Source organism: Phascolarctos cinereus, unplaced genomic scaffold, assembly GCF_003287225.1.
Source record: "Phascolarctos cinereus isolate Bilbo 61053 unplaced genomic scaffold, phaCin_HiC Scaffold_726;HRSCAF=1367, whole genome shotgun sequence".
Classification (NCBI taxonomy): domain Eukaryota; kingdom Metazoa; phylum Chordata; class Mammalia; order Diprotodontia; family Phascolarctidae; genus Phascolarctos; species Phascolarctos cinereus.
In genome coordinates, this window is record NW_027556098.1 from 38,968,334 (window position 1) to 38,990,009 (window position 21,676).

Consider the following 21,676-nt stretch of genomic DNA (forward strand, 5'->3'; position numbering starts at 1 on the left):
TGAGCCAGTACAATCCTAAGGAGTGAGCTGTTTGACCCAGACCAGCAGTGGATGTGCCTAATAGCAAAGAATTTGTCTTGTAAACAAGGAAGCAAGTTGTTTTGGATATACCACATCTGGAAGTAAACTTTTTAGAAGGAATACTATGTAACTTGAAGCTTGAGCCCACTTTCCCCAGGAATCAAAGTGTAGAAGGGAGAGTGTGCCTCAAGTTCAGTGGGATACTCTTGTACTTCGGTTCTTGCCATATATTTTTGGTAAATATCCATTTGTAAAAGCTAATTGATATTCAATGGATATGCAGAAGTATATTAAACAACTTTTTTATATTAAAACTGAAAATATTAAGAAATAATTTTTTTTTCTCTAAAGCCCATTCCAGACTCCCAGGTCTAACCCCTTGAAAAGGTGAGTCATAGATCAAGACAAGAGAACAAAAAGATTTTTCTTATGGAAATCTATCAAAGATGAAAATAAACTTTTTTTTTTAACAAAGAATAACTTGTTTTATTTGTCATTGTCTTCCACTCCCAAAGTTATTTAGTAATTGACTCATCTAAAGGCAGTCTCCTCTTCAACTGTCCACCAGATGTGATTAACAGATAGCAAGAACTCTACTCCATTGAAAAAGGATTAAAATATCAATGGAAGAGACGAGGTCCCTTTGTTAACTCCAGGAATGAAAGAACTGGTCCAAGAGTGACTTGGTTCTTCAGTTCTGAAATGTTAACTCAGACTATATTTTAAGATATGTTTTCCTCATTCAAGATTCCTGTAGTATTACCTGAAATTGTCTTGTGTTTAAGGGGATGAAAGATTATGTTAGTTTGGACATCTTTCTCTAGAAACTAAAAATAGCTTGGATATAGACTAAAATAAAATTGTTTCTGGCAGACCAGAACCTAAATTGAAGAATGTGGTGTTATTGGTAATATGACTTTGACAGTTATCAATGATATAAAGGAAATATCAACCGGAAATTGTTATAAGGGTGCTAATCACTCTTTATCACTCAAAGTCCAACACTTCATCTACTGTGCCACCTAGATCCCTGTCATTTGCGTCAGAAACACACATTTGTAAATGTTGCACATTTGGTGTGAATTACTACACAACTTTGCCTACCCTCCATAAGTTTTTTAGCTTTGATTTTTTGGACTACTTGTGAATGTTTACATCTCTTTCCTAAATGCTTAGTTAAAATGCATGCAGCCAATTATAATTTCTTATGAACTTCATCAACTTCCTTTTCTTGTATTCATCTTCTTATTGCACAATATTAGATTACACTTGTATACTGCAGTTTATCCATCAATTTCCCAGTTGATATGTACATACTTAATTTTCAGAGGGTTTTTGGTTTTTTTTGCTACCACAGAAAGTGCAGTTATAAATATTTTGGCATGTCAAAATTTTTATTTCTCTGATGGACATCCTTGAGGTACGTCCAGTAACAGCATCTAGTGATCAAAGATACAATTATTTTTCTTGCGTAACAAAGAAGGGTAGATAAAATGGTCAGAACTGTGGTTAGGAAGATTATTTTGGCAGCTGAGTGAAGGATCAACTTAAGTGAAGAAGGGTTTGTGCAGGGAGACAAACCAAGAGGCTATCGCAATAGTCTAGGCATGAGGTGATGAGGGCCTGTGGCAGTGTGGTGGCAATGTTGAAGAAAAGGAGATGTAAACAGCCATTATTATGAAGATAAAATTGACAGGCATTGGCAACAAATTGGACGTGGGAGGGTTAGAGAAAGTAAGGAACTGACACCTAAGTTGTGAAGTTGGGTGATTGAGATGCTGGTATCCTCAAAAGGGGGAAATCTGGATGAGTAGAGGGTTTATGGGGGGAAGATAATGAATGCATTAGAGAGAAGTTAGTATCAAGAAAAGTAACTGAGAGCGTCAAATGTTTTAAAGATACCAAGAATGAGGATTGAGAAAAAGTCATTGGATTTGTTAATTAATAAAGATCATTAGTAACTCTGAAGAAAGGAGTTTTGGTTGAATGATGAAGTGGGAAGCCAGAAAGCAGAGAGTTAAGAATAAGATACTGAGAGGAGAGGAAGCGGGGGAATCTACTGAACAGCCTTTTCAAGAAGTTTAGCCAAAAAGGTAGGAGACATATGGGATGATAGCTAATTGGGATGGATATATGAATGAAGTGGTTTTTTTGTTTTGAGGATGGAGGTGACATGGACGTTTGTAGGCAGTAGGGAAGCATCCAGTAGATAAGAGAGATGAAAGAAAAGCGAGCATGGTAATGATTGATTAGGCAAACTGTTAGATGGAATGGAATCACATACACAAAGAGGGGTTTGCCTTTGCAAGAAGAAAGTCTACCTTACTGAGTGGGACAGAGTTGAAAGAAATATAGGCAGAAGGCATCTGGGAGATGTGAATTAGGGAGAGAAGAAGAGGAAGCTCTCAATACTTCAAATGAAGCATAATAGATTCTGTTCCAGTCCTTTACCTTTACTTTGTGTGTCTCTCTCTGCTTCACATGTTTCCTGTAAACAACATATTGTAGGATTGTTTTTTAAACCACTCTCTATCTGCATCTGTTTTATGGCAGAGTGGAATGAAAATATTAGGAAAAGCTGATGTAGAAAGTTAAGTCAATAGGGAGGTCTAAAACCTGCCTGCCTGCAGTGAGGCCCCAGTTGATATTATATAACATAAATTTGTAGTGATAACAGCATAATTTCATGATCTTCTCCAGCTTTATTTGGCAGTACTTGAGTAGTGAATGGCTGCAGTAATCTCAGGCTAAGGCTTGGCAGGCAAGATTAGATATAAAGAGAAAAGGAATTCAAGACAAAAAGACAGTATAGAGTCACTAGCAGGTCAAGATGGGTAAGGGAGAGGGCAGCTAGCATAGGGGTGATAGTCTGGGAAAGAACTGAGGGGTTGAGGGATTGGAGATTACAGTGAGGATGAAGAATAGGGTTTGGGGTTGCTAATTAGAGGGACAGGTAGCATGATAACAGATTGTGACCAGATAAGGTAATTTTGGAGATCTTAAACATGGAAATAGAGCATTTGGGGATGATGGCAGGATCAAAGATTTGACCATCTGTGTTGCTAAGGCAGAGTGAAAAGGTAGCTCAAAGACAGTGAGCAATTTGAGAACATGGAGGTAAGACTGTTTGAGGTAGGATCAATATATATGTTGAAGTCCCCAAATATGAGGACAGGAGTTGAAGAAAGACTGAGCTAGGCACTGTACTCATTTAGGAAAGAAGGAGAGTGTCCTGGAGGTAGGTAAGACAACAGCTACTGGAATTTTGATTGTGCAGTACTTATGGCTTGAATCTCAAAGTGGAGTTTAGAGAGTGATGGAAGGTAGAGGAAGAGCCTGGAAATGGCAATGGGGAGTAAAGAATATTGCCACTTCTCCACTTCAACCAGTGGGTTGAGAATGAGTGAGAGTGCAGGCCAGGATGACTATGTCATAAGGAGGGAGCCAAGTATCAGTGAGGTACAGAAGATGAAAAGAATGTGAAAATAAAAGTTTTAAGATGAAAGCAAGTTTGTTGCCCTTGGAGCAAGTGTTCCAAGAGAACAGCTGAATGGGTAGGTAGTTAAAGCTATTGGAACACTGAGGATGATGGGTTGAGGAAGATGGGAATAAGAGAACGGGCAGTGGGAGATAAAGAATGGGTTTGACTAATGATAGCTTGGGATTCAGGATCCCTGGGTTGGGGAGGATGTGACCAATGGAAGTTTGTTAATCACTACAGGATGAGTTCAGGAAGATGATTTATTCCCCACCAGCTTTCTTGCTTGGATTCGATTCCATTATCATCATGCCTCCCCCAGGAAAACCTCATTGCCAGGAAACTCATCATCATGGAGATTGAATCAGCTTTGGTACTCACACTTCATCAGTACCCTCCGTTGCCTCTGACCTGCTGATAGAGGGCAGAGCAAAAAATCAAAAACCAAAAACATCTCCCTGTCAAACCTTCTTTTAAAGACAGCTCAGATGCCCAGCCTTCATCTTACTTGTCTCCTGAGGAACCTGTATGCAGGCCAAGAATCAACAGTTTGGTTAGATCGAACATAGAACGACTGATTGGTTTAAGATTGGAAAAGGGGTATAAGGCTGTACATTGTTACTTTATTTAACTTACATGCTGAGTTTGTTTTTGTTCAGTCATTCGGTCATGTCCAAATCTTCATGACCCCATAGGCCATAGCATGCCAGACATTTCTACCCTCCACATCACGCAAAATGCCATGCTAAATGAATCAAAAGGTTGCTGGAAGAAATATCAACCATCTCAGATATGCAAATGATACCATTCTGATGGCAGAAAGTGAAGAGGAATTAAGAAGCCTCTTGATGAGGGTGAAAGAGAAGAACTTTTTAAAAAACTGGCTTGTATACCAACTTTCTAATGATTTAACATCCACCTTATTATCATGTTTAAACCATACACAGCAATACAAGAAATACTAAATCAATCAGCTACACAAGTGATAAACAATACCACACAGCAATAGCCCAAATTTAGAACAGAAAGCTGTCTGTTCAGAAAATAGGAACATAAATTTAAACTGCCAATAAATTTAAAAACAGGAAAAGGCGGGAAAAATCCAACCGGAATGAAATATTCTTAGGCCTGCATGAACACAGCATTGATTAAAAGTTTAATATGTGCAAAGCACTGTGTTAAGCTCTGGAGATACTAATAGAATAGGCAGTTCCTGCTTTCAAGGAGCTCACATTCTAATAGATGAAACAACACATAGAAGACTTTGGCAGCAAGTCAGATGGAAAGGTCCCATGGTCTGTAGAGTACAGCACAGCAAATCAGATTGTAATGCCCCTTCTATGATATTATTTCTACTGATCTAATCATATCAGTTCAAGATGCTGAACATTTGACAGTGTCAAGGATCTTGATTGCAAGAACTTGCTTTTTTGGGTCTTCAGTACTTGTGCCTGTAGCATCTGCAGGAGCACTTGTTAGGGTACCTCTCCACAAAGGCTGGTGTTACTAGGCTGAGTGTTGGAAGATGGCTGAGTGTAGTAGGCTGGAAACATTACTATTCCCAGGGCTCTTGGGTTCAGGATCTTGAGTTGTTTCCATAAGAGTCTGAGGGGAGATGGTGGTCAAGGACGTAATGGTGGTCTGACTTGCTTGGCACATGCTGTCTCCTATCTTTCCCTCAGGATACCTTGCTGCTTCAGTTAGGTTGGCTTGCCTGCCCTGTGAATAACAGTTGGGAAGGATGATTGACCCCTTCTCCACAGGATTTGCTTCTTCTGAAAATAGCTATGAGGGCTGCACTAGAAGAAAGAAAGGTGGTCTGAAGAGTGCTGTCTCTCCTAGGGCTCCTGTGTTTATCTACCTGTTATGGCAGTTGTCAACAGTTTTTGCTGGTAGCACTAAGTGGGACCCTTTGACATTTTTTTTGGGGGGGGAAGAGGGCTTGATTGAAAGCAGGTGTGGTGGTTTGGAGAGCAATATTATTCCCAAAGCTCTTGGGTTCAGGGTCTTGGGCTACATCTTTCAGGGTCTGAGGGGACATGCTAGGTAGGTCAAGGTGGTTGTGTTTTGACTATCCTGGCACATGCTGCCACCTGACTCTCTCTCAAGCCTCCTTGCTGCTTAGTTTAGGCAGGGTGCTGCTTTGTGTGCGGCAGCTGCTTGCCAGTGTGGATGACTCTTCTTCACAGCTGTTTCTGGATGATGGTTGTGTGGTCTGGACTTGCAACAACATAATCTAGAAACTTTCAAAGACAGAAGATTGTTATAATTTTACTCAGATGAGCTCCTTCGGGTAGGTCAGGTATGTAAATCTACCTAATTCTTCCCTTTCAATATGGGAAGTCTATTAGCTTTTCCAAAAATGCCTAGCTATTAAAGTGATGCCAAAGGTAAGCAGTTTGTGGTAGGGTAGTGAGGTGGTTTATTATCCATTGTACTGCTTCCTCCTCTCTTCCAGTTCTGTACCCCAATTCTCTGATTCTAGCATCTGCATCCTCATGGGCAGTGCTCCCACTCAAGGCATCCTCACCGCCAGCCTTTGGAGTGCCATACCCTACTAACAGGAGGTTCTACAGATGCTAATACTTTTGGGCAGTTGGGCCTTCTCACTGAGACCCAGAAGAGTAGATATCTGCTCTAATCATCCAGTGTTAAAACAAAGAATGCACAGTGTTCAGATTACCACAATTCTTTTTATTTTTCTGGGGGGGGGTGAGGCAATTGGGGTTAAGTGACTTGCCTAGGGTCACATAGCTAATAAGTGTTATGTGTCTGGTCTGAGACCAGACATGAACTCAGGTCCTCCTGACTCTAGAGCCAGTGCTCTATCCACTGCACCACCCAGCTGCCCCTAGATTACCACAACTAACTGGGCAGTTCTCCCTCCTGGACAACTTATAGCTGATGGATTAAATAGGATTTGTGAAAATGTCTAAGCATTTTAATAAATAAGTGTATCATTGCCATAAAGGCACATTTTTTTAAACACCATTATTCTTGTAAAGCTATGTGTCTAAGAATCATAGAACTTTGTGATGTTACAATTAACATTGCAGGTGACTCAGAGGACAACTAAAAGACACTAGTAGGTGGACACAAGTATGCTGCTCTGCATTACCAACAATGACTTACATGCGAGAAGTTGTATAAGAGACATCAGTAGGGATACATATGACTGGAAAAGATAATACAGAGTGAAGTATAACAGAGGGAAAGCCGGCTCTGGTATTCATTAACCATAAGAACTAGAGTAAGCCTTTGGTATACACTATGATTTATGGAAAGACATGGGCAAGAGAAACACAGTCTGAGGTCTGGAGTGATGGCAATCTGTACATTTGGAGGGAGAACTCTTAGCAATGAGATCACACATCCACTGCATCCATAAGTGGCAAGGCTGAGCCAAGAAAGTTGACTGTGATGTTCTTATCAGAGGACTGCTTTATGCTAACACAATTACTGTTGCTGATCTCAAAGAGGTTGGAGTAAAAATAAGTGAAATAAAACCTTTCTCCTCTATCCTATTTTCCAAAGAGTTAATAGAATCTCATAGGGTATAAGAAGTCTCTTGGTCCATTTCCCTAAAAGTTATAATTTCCTGAGAAAAAAAAGCAAAGTGGTAACAAATAGAAACAAGTTCCAGAGGTTGTTAACTACCAAACTGGAGTAAACTGGCTAATCATGCTGGTTCATAAAGCTCAGAATTACTTGATCCAGTATTTAGATTGGCAAAATGACCTTATTACTGTTGGCCTGAACTCCTCCAGTCTAAGTAATCTCCAGAGTGGCTAGTACTAAAGGGTGAAAGCTTTGCAGCAAAGCAGCCCTGGAAGTATGTATATGATCCAGGTGGTCAGATTTCAAATCTAATTCTGGATTGCCCCTTCACTGGAGAGCTTCTGGGAAGCTTGAAATGGAGTGTCTGGAACTGACACATGCTGAACCAGTGCTCTCTGGAGGTGAGAATAAAGAGGATTAAAATGTATAAAATCCTGTTCCAGGAGTGTCAAACATGTTGTCTGCGGCATTAAGTACAGTGTGAACTATTTTAATTACATTAAACTACAGGTGGGATTTAACAAAATAATTAAAAATACAATGTGTTTTTCTAAGGAAATATGCAGCTACAGGAATCCTTAGGTATGGTTTAGTGGCTTCCATTTCTACTTGAGTTTGACACCACTACTTTTAATCATGTTCTGATCTATGTGACTATTTGCCAATATAGACTGGTGGGGGTTGGGAACTTGTTTTCAATTCTACTCATATTGACAGTTGGGGTCTACCATGTGTACAATTCAGAGTGAAGGTCAGGGAAGATGGAATCTGAGATCTCTGAGGAATATTTGATTAAGAGAGAGCAAATCTAAGTTGGAGAAAGTCTGTGGGGAGAGTACATGACATGCAATTGGTAGGGTCGATCTATTTCTCAGTGTGTAACTTATTTCCAAAGAATTCTCTATAAAGCAATAACCTATTATAAGATTATAGTACGACTTTTCCACTTCACAGAGATCTTTTATACAGACATTCAAACTGAAAATGTCAGTAAAAAATACAAAGTGCAATGGTACCACTGAAAGTTTCATTAAAATACTAACAAAAGCTTGGAATACATAATGGTTTGAAACCTTTCCTTCAGCAGACGAATTCACTAATTATACGCTCCTTAATGTTTTTCTATTATTACCAACTTTGAGATAAACTTTCAATTGCTATATAAATATCAGCTATCATTATTTCTTCTTCCACTTTAAATTATGTTATTTTTTTTTTACCCTTTATCCATCTCAACTGTGTGTCCATCCTCCACTCTATGCTCTCAGTGAATTTATTCTAGAACACTCAACTCCCTGAACAGTAGCATTATGACAATAGAAAACATTCTTTCCTTTGACTTAATTACATACTGCTATCCTGTTGTTAGAAATAAATTATCATCATAAAGTCTAAATTGAGTAAACTACATCACAGACAGGAAAACAATACTGATTTGAAGGGAAACAGATTCGATAATTTCTTAGTAACAATGTAATTAGTTTTATGTAGTGATAATTGGGGGACCTTTCATCTCAAAGACACTCAAGGATTTTTTAGCCTCCTATGGACAACAGAACCTAAAAAATAACTTCTGGGATCTAGAATGGAATAGCAATCCTTGAGACACTCAAACACTTTACTGGATAGTTTTTCATCAACTTTTTTTTCCCCTTTTACTGTTAATTTTGGTAAATAATTAAGATAAATATTGGCTTTTATGTCAAATCTATCACTTCAAAAAATTTTATTCAAGCTCTGCTCTCATCATGGTATAAAAGTTAACCTCAGTTCTACAAGGCTGAAGAGTTTAAATTCTGGCACGACCTACCTCACTGAAAAGCCATCAAATACATTCCTGGTTAACAGACTGTGTCACCACTAGGTATTTCGGCAGCCGCAACCTAGTTTGATCCAATAATTCAGGCTGATTGAAGTGTTTGAAGTAACAAAATAAAAACATGGATAAAAGGTTAGGTGGTCTATTTTATTTATGAATCATTTACAAAGAAAACTGTACATTCTTTCTGTGGTCACTATGAAAATTATAAGCTTTTAAAACTGTGATACAGTAATATAGTTGAAAGTATTTGATGATCTGTATTTTTCCAGGTACTACTGTTTTTTTAAAGCTTTAAAAACATAATAAATATTTAAAGTAAGAAATTTACTAGAATTCAGGTGAAAAAATATGGTAACCCTAGAAGAACTTTATTTGATGAACAATTTTACTAGCAACTTGAGACACAAAATATGAAGCCTAGTGCTCAAGAAATAATTATTTGAAATTGTAGGAATTACCAAATTCTTATCACTAATTTCTAGTTTAAAAAAAGACATTCGCTCCTGTAGTATCATATTATTCTGAATCTATTTTCTGCTTGGGGCCATTTAGTTTTCCCTAAAGTCTGAACGTTGTGGACAACAGAATGCCGTGACTTGTCCATCCAAGGTTGAATACTGGATTGGGAGTCAAGACACCTGCCTGTCTCCTGTATGACCTTGGATAAATCATTTAATTTCTCTGGGCTTCACTTTCCTTCTCTGTAAAATGTTTTGTCGGTCAAGTGCATTTCTATTTACATATGAAAATGTAGCTTCAAAGAGCATATCACAAAAGATCGCTGGGCATGAATATGAGTTCTGACCTAATGATCTTTAGGATAACTAACTTTCCCTGTCTTGACACAGGATTACAGAGATAACATTAAAAATAATGTACTTATTTCCCTTTAATTTTTTATCATTTAAAAATTTTATTATTTGTGCTCAGTCTCGAAAAAAATTATCAATCTCAATACCATAAATATGATTATGTTAAACTTCCACAAGTCTTCCAATAAAAACTCTTTAAATAGTGCTGATACATAATAAATGTTTGTTGACTGACTTGGTCATTAAATTAAACAAAAAATGTGCCAGTGAAGATTTAAAATTATAACTGGAATTACACTGACATATGCATAGTTTGTGCTAATGTCAGTTCCTCTCCATTTTCCCCACCAGACTGTGAAGCTAAAGCTGTTTTTGCTGGCGCCCCCTCCCCCCTCTATGTAGGGGTAACGAAATGTGAAGCCAAGAATGAAGTCATATGTACAGCTGTAACTATTTTTAAATCGTTAACCTAATTTGGCAACATTTTAAGGTATAGCTGAGTTATGAATCAGTTGTCAGTATTCTTTCTTTTTTAAAAAATGCCCCCCCCCCATGCTGCAGAGAAGGTGTCTAACTCAAAACGAAAAGCTTCATCCTGGCAGATGTCATTGTCACAGAGGAGCTGGGGGGGCCTCAGTTAAGCAAAGACAAATGACAGTTTAGAAGGGGGTTCCCACCTATGTGGCTTCCAGTCCCGGGTTCCATGCACACTTGAGTCTGCCTAGAGTCGTGGCTCCTGGTGAAATTCCTAGAGAGAAGGGCGGCATGCGGGAGGCTCGGAATGAACTTGGTGAAGGCGAGGGGGCCGGGGGACGTCTGCCCTCTGACACCGATAGAGGGAAGAAGACGGGCAGCCACGAGCCCCGATCGCGGGTGTCCGTGTCCGAGGCCCGCCCGAGGGCGACGGGGCGGGGGGGGGTTCCTCCCGGGGCCGAGGCCAGGGAGGTGAGGCCCCGAGGAAGGTCCTTCTTGAACGAGGCCCGGGCCAGAGACTGGACTCTGGGTCTGGGGGCTGCAGGCGGAAAGGAGCCGGGTGACCCGTGGTCCGGCCCGGGACGCAGGGTGTGTCCCGGGGGGCCGCGGCAGCCTCCACAGTCACAATGTGAGCTCCGAGGGCGGAGGCCGGGGGGAGCGGGAAGCAGGCCCCGGAGGAAGGCTGTCCAGCCCGGGAGAGGCGAGGAGGAAGAGGAGGAGGGGGGGCCCGGCGGGGCGCCCAGGGGAGCGGCGTGACGGCAGTTGGGGGAGGGGAGGGGCAGGAGGAGGACAGCGCCATTCCGGACCCGGCCACTCCCTCCTTTTCGCCCGTCAGCCCCGCGGCTCGCTCCCTCCCTCTCCGTCTCCCGGAGCTCGGCTCAGCCCAGTGAGTGACGGGCTTCCGCTCTGCCGCCGCCCGCCGCGGTCTCTTCGGCTCCGGAGTTCCTGCTCGCCCTCTCCTCGCCTTCCACCTTCCCTTTCTCTCCCATGGACCCGGCTCGTCGGGGCGCCCTGGGCGTGCTGCGCTGAGTCCGGGACCGCCCTTCGGCCCCCTCCTCCCCCCGCCCCGGCTCGCTCTTCCTCCCTCCCTCCCTCCCTCCTCCCGACCCCAGGCGCCTGGAGCGGCTTTTCATCCCCTGCCCACAATCCTCACCCGGAGCCCGGCCGAGCTGTCCTCGGGGGGAAGGGGAAGAGGAAGAGGAAAGGAGGAGAGGACAGAAGTAAGGAGACACCGAGAGCCTGCGAGCGAGAGCCAGGCGGCCGCGGGAGGAAGGAGGACGAGGAGGGGGAGCAGCCGCAGCCGCAGTCGCCGCGGGGGCCATGACCGTGGAGCAGAATGTGCTGCAGCAGAGCACCTCCCAGAAGGTGAGTCCGCCGGCCGCCCGGGCGCGCCCCCGCCCCCGCGCGCCACGCTCGCGTTTGTTGACTTCTGCCGGCTTCCCCTCCCCCAGCCGCGACCCCGGGCCCTGTCCGTCCCCGGCCCCCTGCTCGCCCCCTAACTTCTCCGCCAGCTCACTCCATTACCCAGAATTTGGGAAGTGGCAAGCCTAGGCCGAGCGCCGCAGGAAGAGGCGAACCCCTCCCTCCCCTGCTCCCCGAGCGCCCCCCGCGCTCCGCGCCGGGACTTATTGACTTGCCGGGCCTGGAGCTCCGGGGCTCGGGGCCCGAGGCGTGCGGGGGCCCCGCGCCCCCAGGCTCCGGGGCGCCCGGCTGCTTCTTCCTCTTTCATTCGTTTTGTCACTTTGGCCCCAGAACTTCCTTCCTGACCCTCGCTGCCCTTCCGCCCCAGTCTGCTGATTGATTGGGGGTGTCTGTCGGGGGGAGCCGCATTGAAGGGCTTCATTTATTTATTTGTTTGGGGGCGTCCTGAGTTGAGCAGGTTCCTGCTGTGAGGTGGTTTTTTTTTTTGTGCCCCCACTCAGGTTCCTTTTTTGAAAGTTCAGCCTAATGAAATTTTTAAAAAGAGAGAAAAAATAATTATTCTTCCCTATGCACTTGATTTCGACATTAAGGTCATAAATAACCAGGTCCGTCAGGTGGGTCCTTTGTGTGAAGAAGATTTTTTTTGTTTTGCCCACTTTTTAGGCTGGGAGCTATCGCTGAGGAAGGGAGGAGCCTCTGGCCAAATAAATACCGTAGAAACCTTTTGTCTCTTAAGTTTGACCTTGTTCCATTTTTGACAGTTTACCCCTTCAACAAAAAACGGGTCAGATCCTCCTAGAATTAAAAATGTTGGCAGCAAGTTTTTTTTTTTAGATGGGGGAAGAGGAAGGGAACACGTATTTAAGTGTCTTCTATGTGGCAAGAGCTTTCTTTACATATGTTATCTTATTCGATCCTGGTTATAACCCTGGGAAGTAGGTGCCATTATTATCGCCATTATGCAGTTGAAGAAACTGAGGCAGACAGCAGTTAAAAAGTCTTAGTCGAAAAGACATACGGCAAAACCTTAGCTTTGCTATAGTGAATTGTGTGAGAGGTTCATGTTGTCAGATTCTGCCTTCAGATTCTTGTGTTTGAACCATTTCATGAGAGAAGAGAGAAACTGTGACTTAGAATTTCTTTTTAGTTTGTGTTAGAACCAGTCGAATAGATAATTTTTAATTAGTCTAGTGATTATGGGAGAACTGAAGTTTATTGTGAAAATTTGTAAGACAGATGCTTTGTGTTTTGTTTCTTTAGGTGACTACTCTACCATTTTGGAGTAGTGACATTCTACTCAAGCATTTTTGTTTTCTTGATTACCCACATCTTCAGAATATCTGGCTATCAATCTTGAGTTCTTTTTTTCTAGCTTTGAATTATAGCTAATTAACTATTAGTTAACACTATATTAAAATATTAGTTAACAAATATATTAAAATATTAGTTAATATAATTAAAAAATCTTAAGGCACCCTGAGATAATTGTAGATGCCTTATGAAGTATGGTGAAATAATTACAAGTTTAATTTACCTTCTTACTCTTTAAATTTCATCTGAAGGCACATTAACAGAAGGAGTTTAGTAGAAAGAGTTTCTGGACTTGGAATGCAGAGAGAATTGGGTTTGAATACTTAACTAGTTGTTTACATGGTTGCCACGTCACTTGACCCTTTTAAGTTTCAATTTCCTCATCTTGCAAAATGAGAATAATTCCAGGTTTAGCAGTATAGGCTTGTAATGAGATTCAAATGAGATATTTTACTTAAAGCCCTACATAAATGTCATGTTATTATAATCCCTGACTCCTACATTCAAAAATAAATCAAGAGTTTGAAGATATCTTAGAAATGATTTAATTCAGTTCCTTCATTTTAATGAACTTTTTTTGAAAAGGAGAATTGTTAAATTGAAATATTGCCACTATACCTGATAATTTGCAGTATATATCTTATTACATTAGGGTTTATTGTAAAACAGATTGAAACTTCAAACTCAGTCTACACACTAAATTTTAGTTAGCTAACAGTAACCGTTAAGCCCTATGGCAGAAAAAGGAAGATGGGAACAGAAAGGAAATACAAAGAAATAAGGAGGCACCAAGGATAAAAAGAAAAGGTACAACTAACATTTACCCCAGGTGCCTATCTACCCATGGTTTGGATAAGGTCACTGGGCTATATTACAACTCTAAGAAATGTTCTAGTTAAGAGTTTATCAATGTGTTCTTTATAGTGGGGAGAATCTTGGTGGTGGTGGTGATAGTGGTGATGATTACTCTTTTATTAGTACTACTGGTATTTATATGCTATTAGCATATAAGGGTTTTCAGATTGTTTTATTTACATTATATTATTTGAATTTTATGATAATGCTATGAAGCAGGTGTTAGTGTCATCTCTATTTTAGTAATTAGGAAACTGGTCACAACTGGTAAATATCTGAGGTGGGACTTGAACCCAAGTCTTTCCTAGTTCAACACTTTGTCATATATACCACACTGTCACCTCTGAACAAGCTGATACTCTTTTTGGGTTGAATTAATAATTTGCATAAGATAATGTGTTATGTTCTAGATGACTTTGGACAAGAAATCATTAGATTTAAATTTTAGTCCCATGTTTTTTCTAATCACACAGCCACCATCCTAATTACTCTTTTTGGGTTGAATTAATAATTTGCATAAGATGATGTGTTATGTTCTAGATGACTTTGGACAAGAAATCATTAGATTTTAATTTTAGTCCCATGTTTTTTCTAATCACACAGCCACCATCCTAATTCAGGATCCCATCACTTTTCAACAGGACTTTTGCAGTGGCTTCCTAATTGGCCTCCTGTCTCAAGTCTCTCTCTTTTCCAATGAATAATTCTACATAGCTGCCTGAGTGATTTTCTTAAAAGTATAGATCTGAACCATATCACTCCTCTTACTTAGGAAACGCCTTTTTTATCCCTGTTACCTCCTGGTTTGCTTTTAAAACCCTTCGAAACCTGACTGCAACCTATCTTTCCAGCCTCAATTTGCCATACTCCACTTCTAGCACTCTAAAGTTCAGCCTAACTGGCCTTCACATGTGGTACTTTGTCCATCACAAATGGTAGTCTGTTCTGTTTCTTAAGTGTTTTTATACTTGTTACATTCCATGCCTGGAATGTACCCTCTTCTTTTCCCTTATAGGATCCCTGTCTTGCATTAAGATATAACTCAAGCATTACCTTCTACATGAAGCCTTTCTTGATTCTCCCAATCACTAGTATCTTCCCTCCCTAACTACTGTGTATTTGTTTAGTACTTATTTTATGTGTTATTTGTATGCATGTTGTCTCTTCAGCTAGAGTAATAATAATAATAACAATCGGAATAGCTGGCATTTATGTAGCACTTTAGGTTTACAAAGAGCTGTATGCATGTTATCTCATTTGATCTTCCCAACAACCCTGTGAGGTAGGTGTTTCTATTCCCATTTTACAGGTGAGGAACTGAGGCAGACAAGAGGCTAAGTGACTTACCCAGGGGCACACTGCCAGCAAGTGTCTGAGGCAGTATTTGAACTCAGGTTTTCTTAACTATAAAGGGGCATTCTTCCTTTCTGTGCCACCTCACAGTTCGAAGAATATAAATTCCTTGACAACAGGGATTATTCTGCTTCTTTTCCTCTCACTGACTTTTTCACTGTCTGTTTGTTAAGTTTATATAAAAAGGTAAAAAACCAAACAAACATAGGCAGGAAAGGCAGTTTCAGGGACAGTCAGTAAACTAACAGAAGGCTTATTTAGGGGAATAGGGGAAGATAATTCTAGAAAGGTTGCAGTTACATCTTGCCTAAGGAGTCTTAATGTAAGACCAAGGAATTTGGACTTTTATCAAACAGTGGAATCATTGAAGAAGTTTTGATCAAGGGAATGATTTGAATTTGGACTCTTTTGCCTCTTCAACCTATTATTCTATGAAACACAGTGATATTGTTCTAAAATATTTTCATCTTATCACTATACTAATCAAAAATATTTTAATGACCCCGTTATTGATCTGTTTTCCAAATAAAATCTTATTTACTATTAACACTTCAAATCTTGGCACTGAAACTGGATAGACTTATTAGGCCAGTGAACAAGGTAGTAGGCCCTAAGTTTTTAAGCTTCAGTTTTCTAAAACATTTGTAAAATAAGGATACTAATACTTGGATTTCCTACCTCATAGAGTTGCTGTGAAAAAATGTGTTTGATTCTCTATACAAAGGTACTGGGTACTGTATATTCCAACCTGTGATATTCCAGCCACATCCCTTCACTCCCCAACTTTAAATATGCCTAAGTGCATTACTGAAAATAAAGGAGAGAATAGGGAGTTAAGAGTTAGGACATTACAGATAAAAAGGCAAAAATATGTGCATGAACTAAAATAATAGTACTTCACTCTTCATTAGTTTGTGTAAGTCTTTCCATGTTTCTCTGTATTCATCATATTCATTATTGCTTAGAGAACAGTAATATTCCGTAACATTCATTTGATATAATTTTTTTAGCCAATCCCTAGTTAATGGGCATCTACTTTGTTACCAGTTCTTTGCTATCACAAAAAGTGCTGTTAACAATATTTTGGAGTATAGAGGGATTTTGTTCTTATCAGAGTTCTCCCTGAATCATATACCTAGTAGTGGAATCTCTCAATCAGAGGGTATGGACAGTTGCTTGATGTGTGTAATTCTATATTGCTTTCCAAAATAGTTGTCCTAGTTCACAGCTCTACCAACATCAGTGTCTGTCGTCTGGAAATCTTTCCAACACTGACTATTCCCATTTTTTGGCATCTTTGCCTGTTTGATGGGTATGAGCTGAAATCTTAGTGTTGTTTTGATTTTAATTTCTCTTATTATTAGTTATTTGGAGTCTTAATATTTTATAATTTTTTTTTGAGAACTGTTTGTTCCTGTTCTTTGGCTACTACTCGGGAATGGCTTTTGTTTATATGTATGTGTGTGTGCATGTGTGTATGAGTATGCAGGTATATATATGCATGTATTCATACACATATGTATGTTAGTTGGACATTGCCACTACTCTGATACATAGGCCCTTGTCTCCTCACACATGGACTATTGTAAATAACCTGCTAGTTGGTCTCCCCGATTCAAGTCTTTACCCACTCTAATCCATCCTCCATTCAGCTGTTAGTGATCTTCCTAAAGTGTGAGTTTGATCATGTCACCCTCTGGTCAGCTACTACCTCTGTTGTTTCTAGGATCAAATGTAAAATCCTGTTTGGCTTTTAAGGATCTTCTTGATCTGTTTCCTTGTTACCTTTACAGGCTTTTTATGTTATATCCCCCATGTACTCTATGAACTAGTGACACTAATCTGGCTGTTTTTCCCATTCGACACTACTCACACTCCCAGAGTTTTCACTAAGTGTTCCCCATGCCTAGAATACTCTTCCTCCCTGCTTCCTTCAAGTCCCAGCTAAAATCCTATTTAATATAATAAATCATTCCATTTCACTTATGTCTCTAGAGTGCCTTCCCTCTCTAGATTATCTGCAGTTTATCCTGTATAGCTTGTTTGTACATAAAATTGATCTTCATTATTTGAGGATTCCATATTTGCAAGTTGTCTACTTACTAAAATTTATATCTAATCCCAAGTCAGGACTCACAAAGCTTTCACTGTCACCAGGGACATGCACAGAGCAGCAAAGTAGCTGGACTTGTCCATTCCCAGCTGAGGTTAAATAAGGCTACACTCTGAAAACATGTGAAATGTACAATATCTTTGGGCCACTCACTTCCATAAATGAGTGATATCCTTTCATATGTCTTCATTCAAGTCATGCTTGATCTTTATAATTTTTTTACATTTACGTTTGATTTTTTTGTGTGTAGTCCTTTATATTTACATTGCCATAGTCATTGTGTATATTTCTTGACTCTGCTTACTTCACTTTGCATTAGTTTATATACATCTTTCCAGGCTTATTTATATTAATCACGTGATTTTTTCCCCCACACCTGAAATTGCTGATCTGTTATGTACAACTTGCTATTCCTTTTAAATTTACAACAAATTTATCATGTAACTTAATTTTTTCCCTCACTACCGCCTCCCCGACTCTCACCCCCACCCTAGAGATGTGGTAACCATTAGACATAAATGCACCTCTGTGTGTGGGTGTATGTATATGTATGTGTGTGTGTATGTATGTGTATATCTATATATTTCTTTCTTTCTCTGGATACAAACAGCTTCTTCATAGTACCTTTGCAGTTAATTTGAGTATTTATAATAGAATAACTTAGTTGTTTAAAGTTGTTCTTAAAACAATATTGCTGTTACTGTATATAACTTCTCTTGGTTCTGCTCATTTTGCTTTACATTATTTCGTGCAAGTCTTTCCATGTTTCTTAAAATCATCCACTCATCATTTCTTAGAGCAGAGTACCATTCCATCATGAACAAATACCGCAATTTGTTTAGACAGGCAGCTAGGTAGTGCAGTGGATAGAGCACTGGCCCTGGATTCAGGAGGACCTGAGTTCAAATCCGACCTCAGACATAACAGACATAACACTTACTAGCTGTGTAACTCTGGGCAAGTCACTTAACCCCATCGCCTAGCCAAAAAAAAAAAAATTGAGATATTTGACCTTTATGTGTGGAACTGTCTATAAAAATTTCCTCCAGTTTTCTGCTTTTGATCTTGGCTACATTTGTTTTATTTGTACAAAACCTTAATAACTTAATATAATCAGAATTATCCATTTTACATCTTACAATGTTCTCTTATATCTTGTTTGTTCATAAATTGTTCACTTTATCCGTAAGTCTAATAAGTAATATGTTGTATGTTCTTCAAATTTTCTTGTAAATTCTTTTTTTATGTTTCTAGGTCATGTATCCATTTTGGCCTTATCTTGGTAAATGGTGTAAGATATTGGTCTATGCCCAATTTCTGCCAGATTGCTTTCCACCTTTCTTAACAATTTTTACCAAATGATGAATTCTTATGCTGAAAACTTCAGTCTTTTCACTTGTCAAACACTAGGTTACCATATTCATTTGCTGCTGTAAATTGTATGTCTATTCTGTTCTATTGATCTACCTTTCTGTTTCTTAGCCAGTACAATATAGTTTTGATAATTACTATCCTATAATATAGTTTAAGATTTGATACTGCTAAATCTCCTTCCTTTAATTTTTTTCCCCATTAGTTCCTTTGATATTCTTGATCTTTTGTGCTTCCAAATGAATTTTGTCACTTTTTTCTAGCTCAGTAAAACAAATTTTTTGTAATTTAGTTGGATGGCATTGTATATATATATAGATTAATTTTGGTAAAATTGTCATTTTTATTATGTTGGCCTTGCCCCCTACCCATGAACAATTAACATTTATCTATTTATTTAAATCTGATTTTATTTATGTACAAAGTTTTTTGATGATTTTGTTCATATAATTACTGGGTTTGTTTTGGCAGGTGTATCCCAGGTATTTTATACTGTCTAGAGTTATTTTAAATGGGGTATCTCTAGCTATTTCTTCCTGCAGGGTCCTGTTGTTGATATATAGGAATGCTGATGATTTATGTGGGTTTACTTTTATCCTGCTATTTTGCTGAAATTAATAATTATTTCAATTAACTGTTTAGTAGAGTCTCTGATTTTCCAAGTATATCATCATATCGTCTACAAAAAGAGATGGTTTTATTACCCCATTGCCCATTCTGATTCCTTCTATTTCTTTTTCTTATCTTATTGCTATCGCTAGGATTTCCAGTACAGTATTGAATAATATTGGTGGTAGAGGGCATCCTTGTTAAACACCTGATCTTACTGAGAAGGCTTCTAGTTTATCCCCATTACAAATAATGCTTGCTGATGACTTTAGGCAAATGCTTCCTATCAATTTAAAGAAAAGCCCCTTTATACCTAAACTTTAAATTGTTTTTAAAAGAAATGAGTGTATCAAATGCTTTGTCTGCATCTATTGATATAGCCATATGATTTTTGTTACTTTTAATTGATATAATCATTTATGTTAATAATTTTCTTTATGTTAAATCATCCGTGAATTCCTGGGATGGGTTTGGTCATAATGTGTAATCTTTGTAAATATATTGTTGTAATCTTTTAGCTAGTATTTTATTTAGGGTTTTTGCATCCATATTCTTTAATGAAATTGGGCGATAGTTTTCTTTCTTTGTTTTTACTCTTCCTGGTTTAGGTATGGGCATCATAGCGATATCATAATTTGTAAAAGGAGTGTTTAGTAGGACCCCTTCTTTGCCATTTGTTTAATATTGGAGTTAGTTGGTCTTCAAATGTTTGCTAGAATTCTTTTGTAAATTCATCTGGTCCTGATGCTTTTTTCTTAGGTAGCTTATTTGTGGCCTGTTCAATTTCTTTTTCTTTTCTAAAACAGGCCTGTTTAGATATGCTATTTCCTCTTCTGTTAATCTAGGCAGTTTATATTTTTGTAACTATTTTTCCATTTTACTTAAATAATTACATTTATTGGCATACAATTGGGCAAAAGAACTTATAATTGTTTTGATTTCATCCTCATTAGTGGTATAGTCACCCTTTTAATTTTTAATACTAGTGATTTGATTTTCTTCTCTCTTTTAATCGTATGAACCAATGGTTTATCTATTTTACCAGTTTTTTCATAATTCCAACTCTTAGTTTTATTTATTCATCACTGGAGGGATATCCACTTTGAGATTACAGATCAATTTGACTATTTTATAGTAATATTTTCCCCAATTGACAGCTTTTTAAAATTTGCTTGTGCAAATTTATGTATGCTTGCATGCTTAAAATTTTATATAATCAAGATTTTCTGTTTTACCTTTTATGATTACTTATATCCCCTGCTTCATTACAATTTTTACTGTGACTGTACACTTAAATTTTTAAATGTGACTTTTAATTTTCATTTAGTCATTGAGTTTGAGACCCTGGGTTTCCCTATTTTAGTCTAGGCTGGAAGCCTAATCAGTAGTCACTCCTAAGGCTATTCTTATCACTAATTGATCTAGAATTTTGACCTGCTCCATTTCTGACACAGGCTGATTTGCCCCTTAGATACTAGTGTTGTGGTCTTCAGCTGCTGGGGGCTCACTATATTGGTTCAGGACTTAGTGCAGACCTCTTATTGGCTTAATCCACTTCAGCTCAGAACTCTTAAGCTCATCCTCCCTGGTAGCAAGGATTACTGGTGTGTGCCAGCATTCTGAGCATCTCCTTTACATTTTTAGATTACTTGTCCATTTAGACCGTATTGTAGTATGTAATGTAAGACTCTGTTCTAAACCTGAATTCTCTCAAACTACTGTTCCATTTTCCTATTCATCCTTATGAAATAGTAAATTTACCTATTTTGTTTTAGAACTCTACTCAGCTTCCATGACACTATACTGATTTTCTTGATGTTTTTCACTCATCTTTCTGTCCTTTTCATCCTAAATGCTTAACTATAGGTGTTCCCCAAGACCCAGTCATTGACAATGGCTTTTACCTAGCAGCTAAATAGCAAGGGTTCTTAACTTGGAGTCCGTGAACTTTAAAAAAAACCCAAAACATATTGTGATTAAAGTATTTCAATATCACTGGTTTCTTTTGTAATCTTTTGCAATTTTGTAATTGTAATTATATACTTAAAATTTTTATATGGTCCGTAGGCTTCACCAGACTGCCAAAAGGGTTCATGATAACACAAAAAAGTGAAGAATTTCTGGTCTATATTCTTTTCCTTGGTGAATTAGCATTTCAGCTCTGCTTTGATTACTACAAAATCTACTTAATAGTAACTATAGTTTTTGTAAGGAAAGCAATTTGGAAACTTTTTTTTTGGAACCATGCCTTTAATAGTGTTAGTTACTAGGTCTGAAAGCTTCTTTCCCAGTGGAGGTTGGCTTTAGCATCTCAGAAGATTTCTTGGGGGCATTGATTAGGTTGAGTGATTTACCTGTGGTCATGGCTGTTATTTCAGAGGCAAAATTTGAGCCAGGTCTTTTTGACTCCAATGTCAGCCTTATCTCTGCTGTCTGATGCTGTCTATCTTGGAAACATTAAAGTGCTGTTTATTTTT

At 38.9% G+C, this 21,676-nt stretch overlaps 2 protein-coding genes across 9 annotated transcripts in view; one reads left to right on the forward strand and one right to left on the reverse strand.

The window, feature by feature from the left end:
* Nucleotides 1–4,102: 4,102 nt before the first annotated feature.
* Nucleotides 4,103–10,964, reverse strand: LOC110200858 (uncharacterized). 2 transcript variants are annotated; one of them, XM_020976238.2, is made up of 3 exons: nucleotides 10,369–10,964; nucleotides 8,868–8,963; nucleotides 4,103–5,742 (listed from the first exon to the last, which is right to left on the reverse strand). In XM_020976238.2, exon 1 carries the CDS (start codon nucleotides 10,962–10,964, stop codon nucleotides 10,440–10,442), a length of 525 nt encoding a protein of 174 aa, XP_020831897.1. In that variant the 3' UTR covers nucleotides 4,103–5,742; nucleotides 8,868–8,963; nucleotides 10,369–10,439. The 2 variants fall into 2 exon arrangements, with proteins under 2 accessions (XP_020831897.1, XP_078002598.1); XM_078146472.1 differs by lacking the exon at nucleotides 8,868–8,963.
* Nucleotides 10,965–11,446: 482 nt separating this feature from the next.
* Nucleotides 11,447–21,676, forward strand: part of USP25 (ubiquitin specific peptidase 25) — a 200,870-nt gene continuing 190,640 nt past the window's right edge. For all 7 annotated transcript variants that reach the window (XM_020976262.2, XM_020976266.2, XM_020976265.2 and 4 more), the window contains exon 1: nucleotides 11,447–11,530. In XM_020976262.2, the coding sequence (XP_020831921.1) occupies nucleotides 11,486–11,530 (45 nt within the window). In that variant the 5' untranslated portion in view covers nucleotides 11,447–11,485. The remainder of the gene's footprint in view (nucleotides 11,531–21,676) is intronic.

Bases quoted from the DNA above. Each gene is read 5' to 3' on its own strand.
- LOC110200858 (XM_078146472.1), bottom strand. From the start codon at position 10,964: ATGGCGCTGTCCTCCTCCTGCCCCTCCCCTCCCCCAACTGCCGTCACG.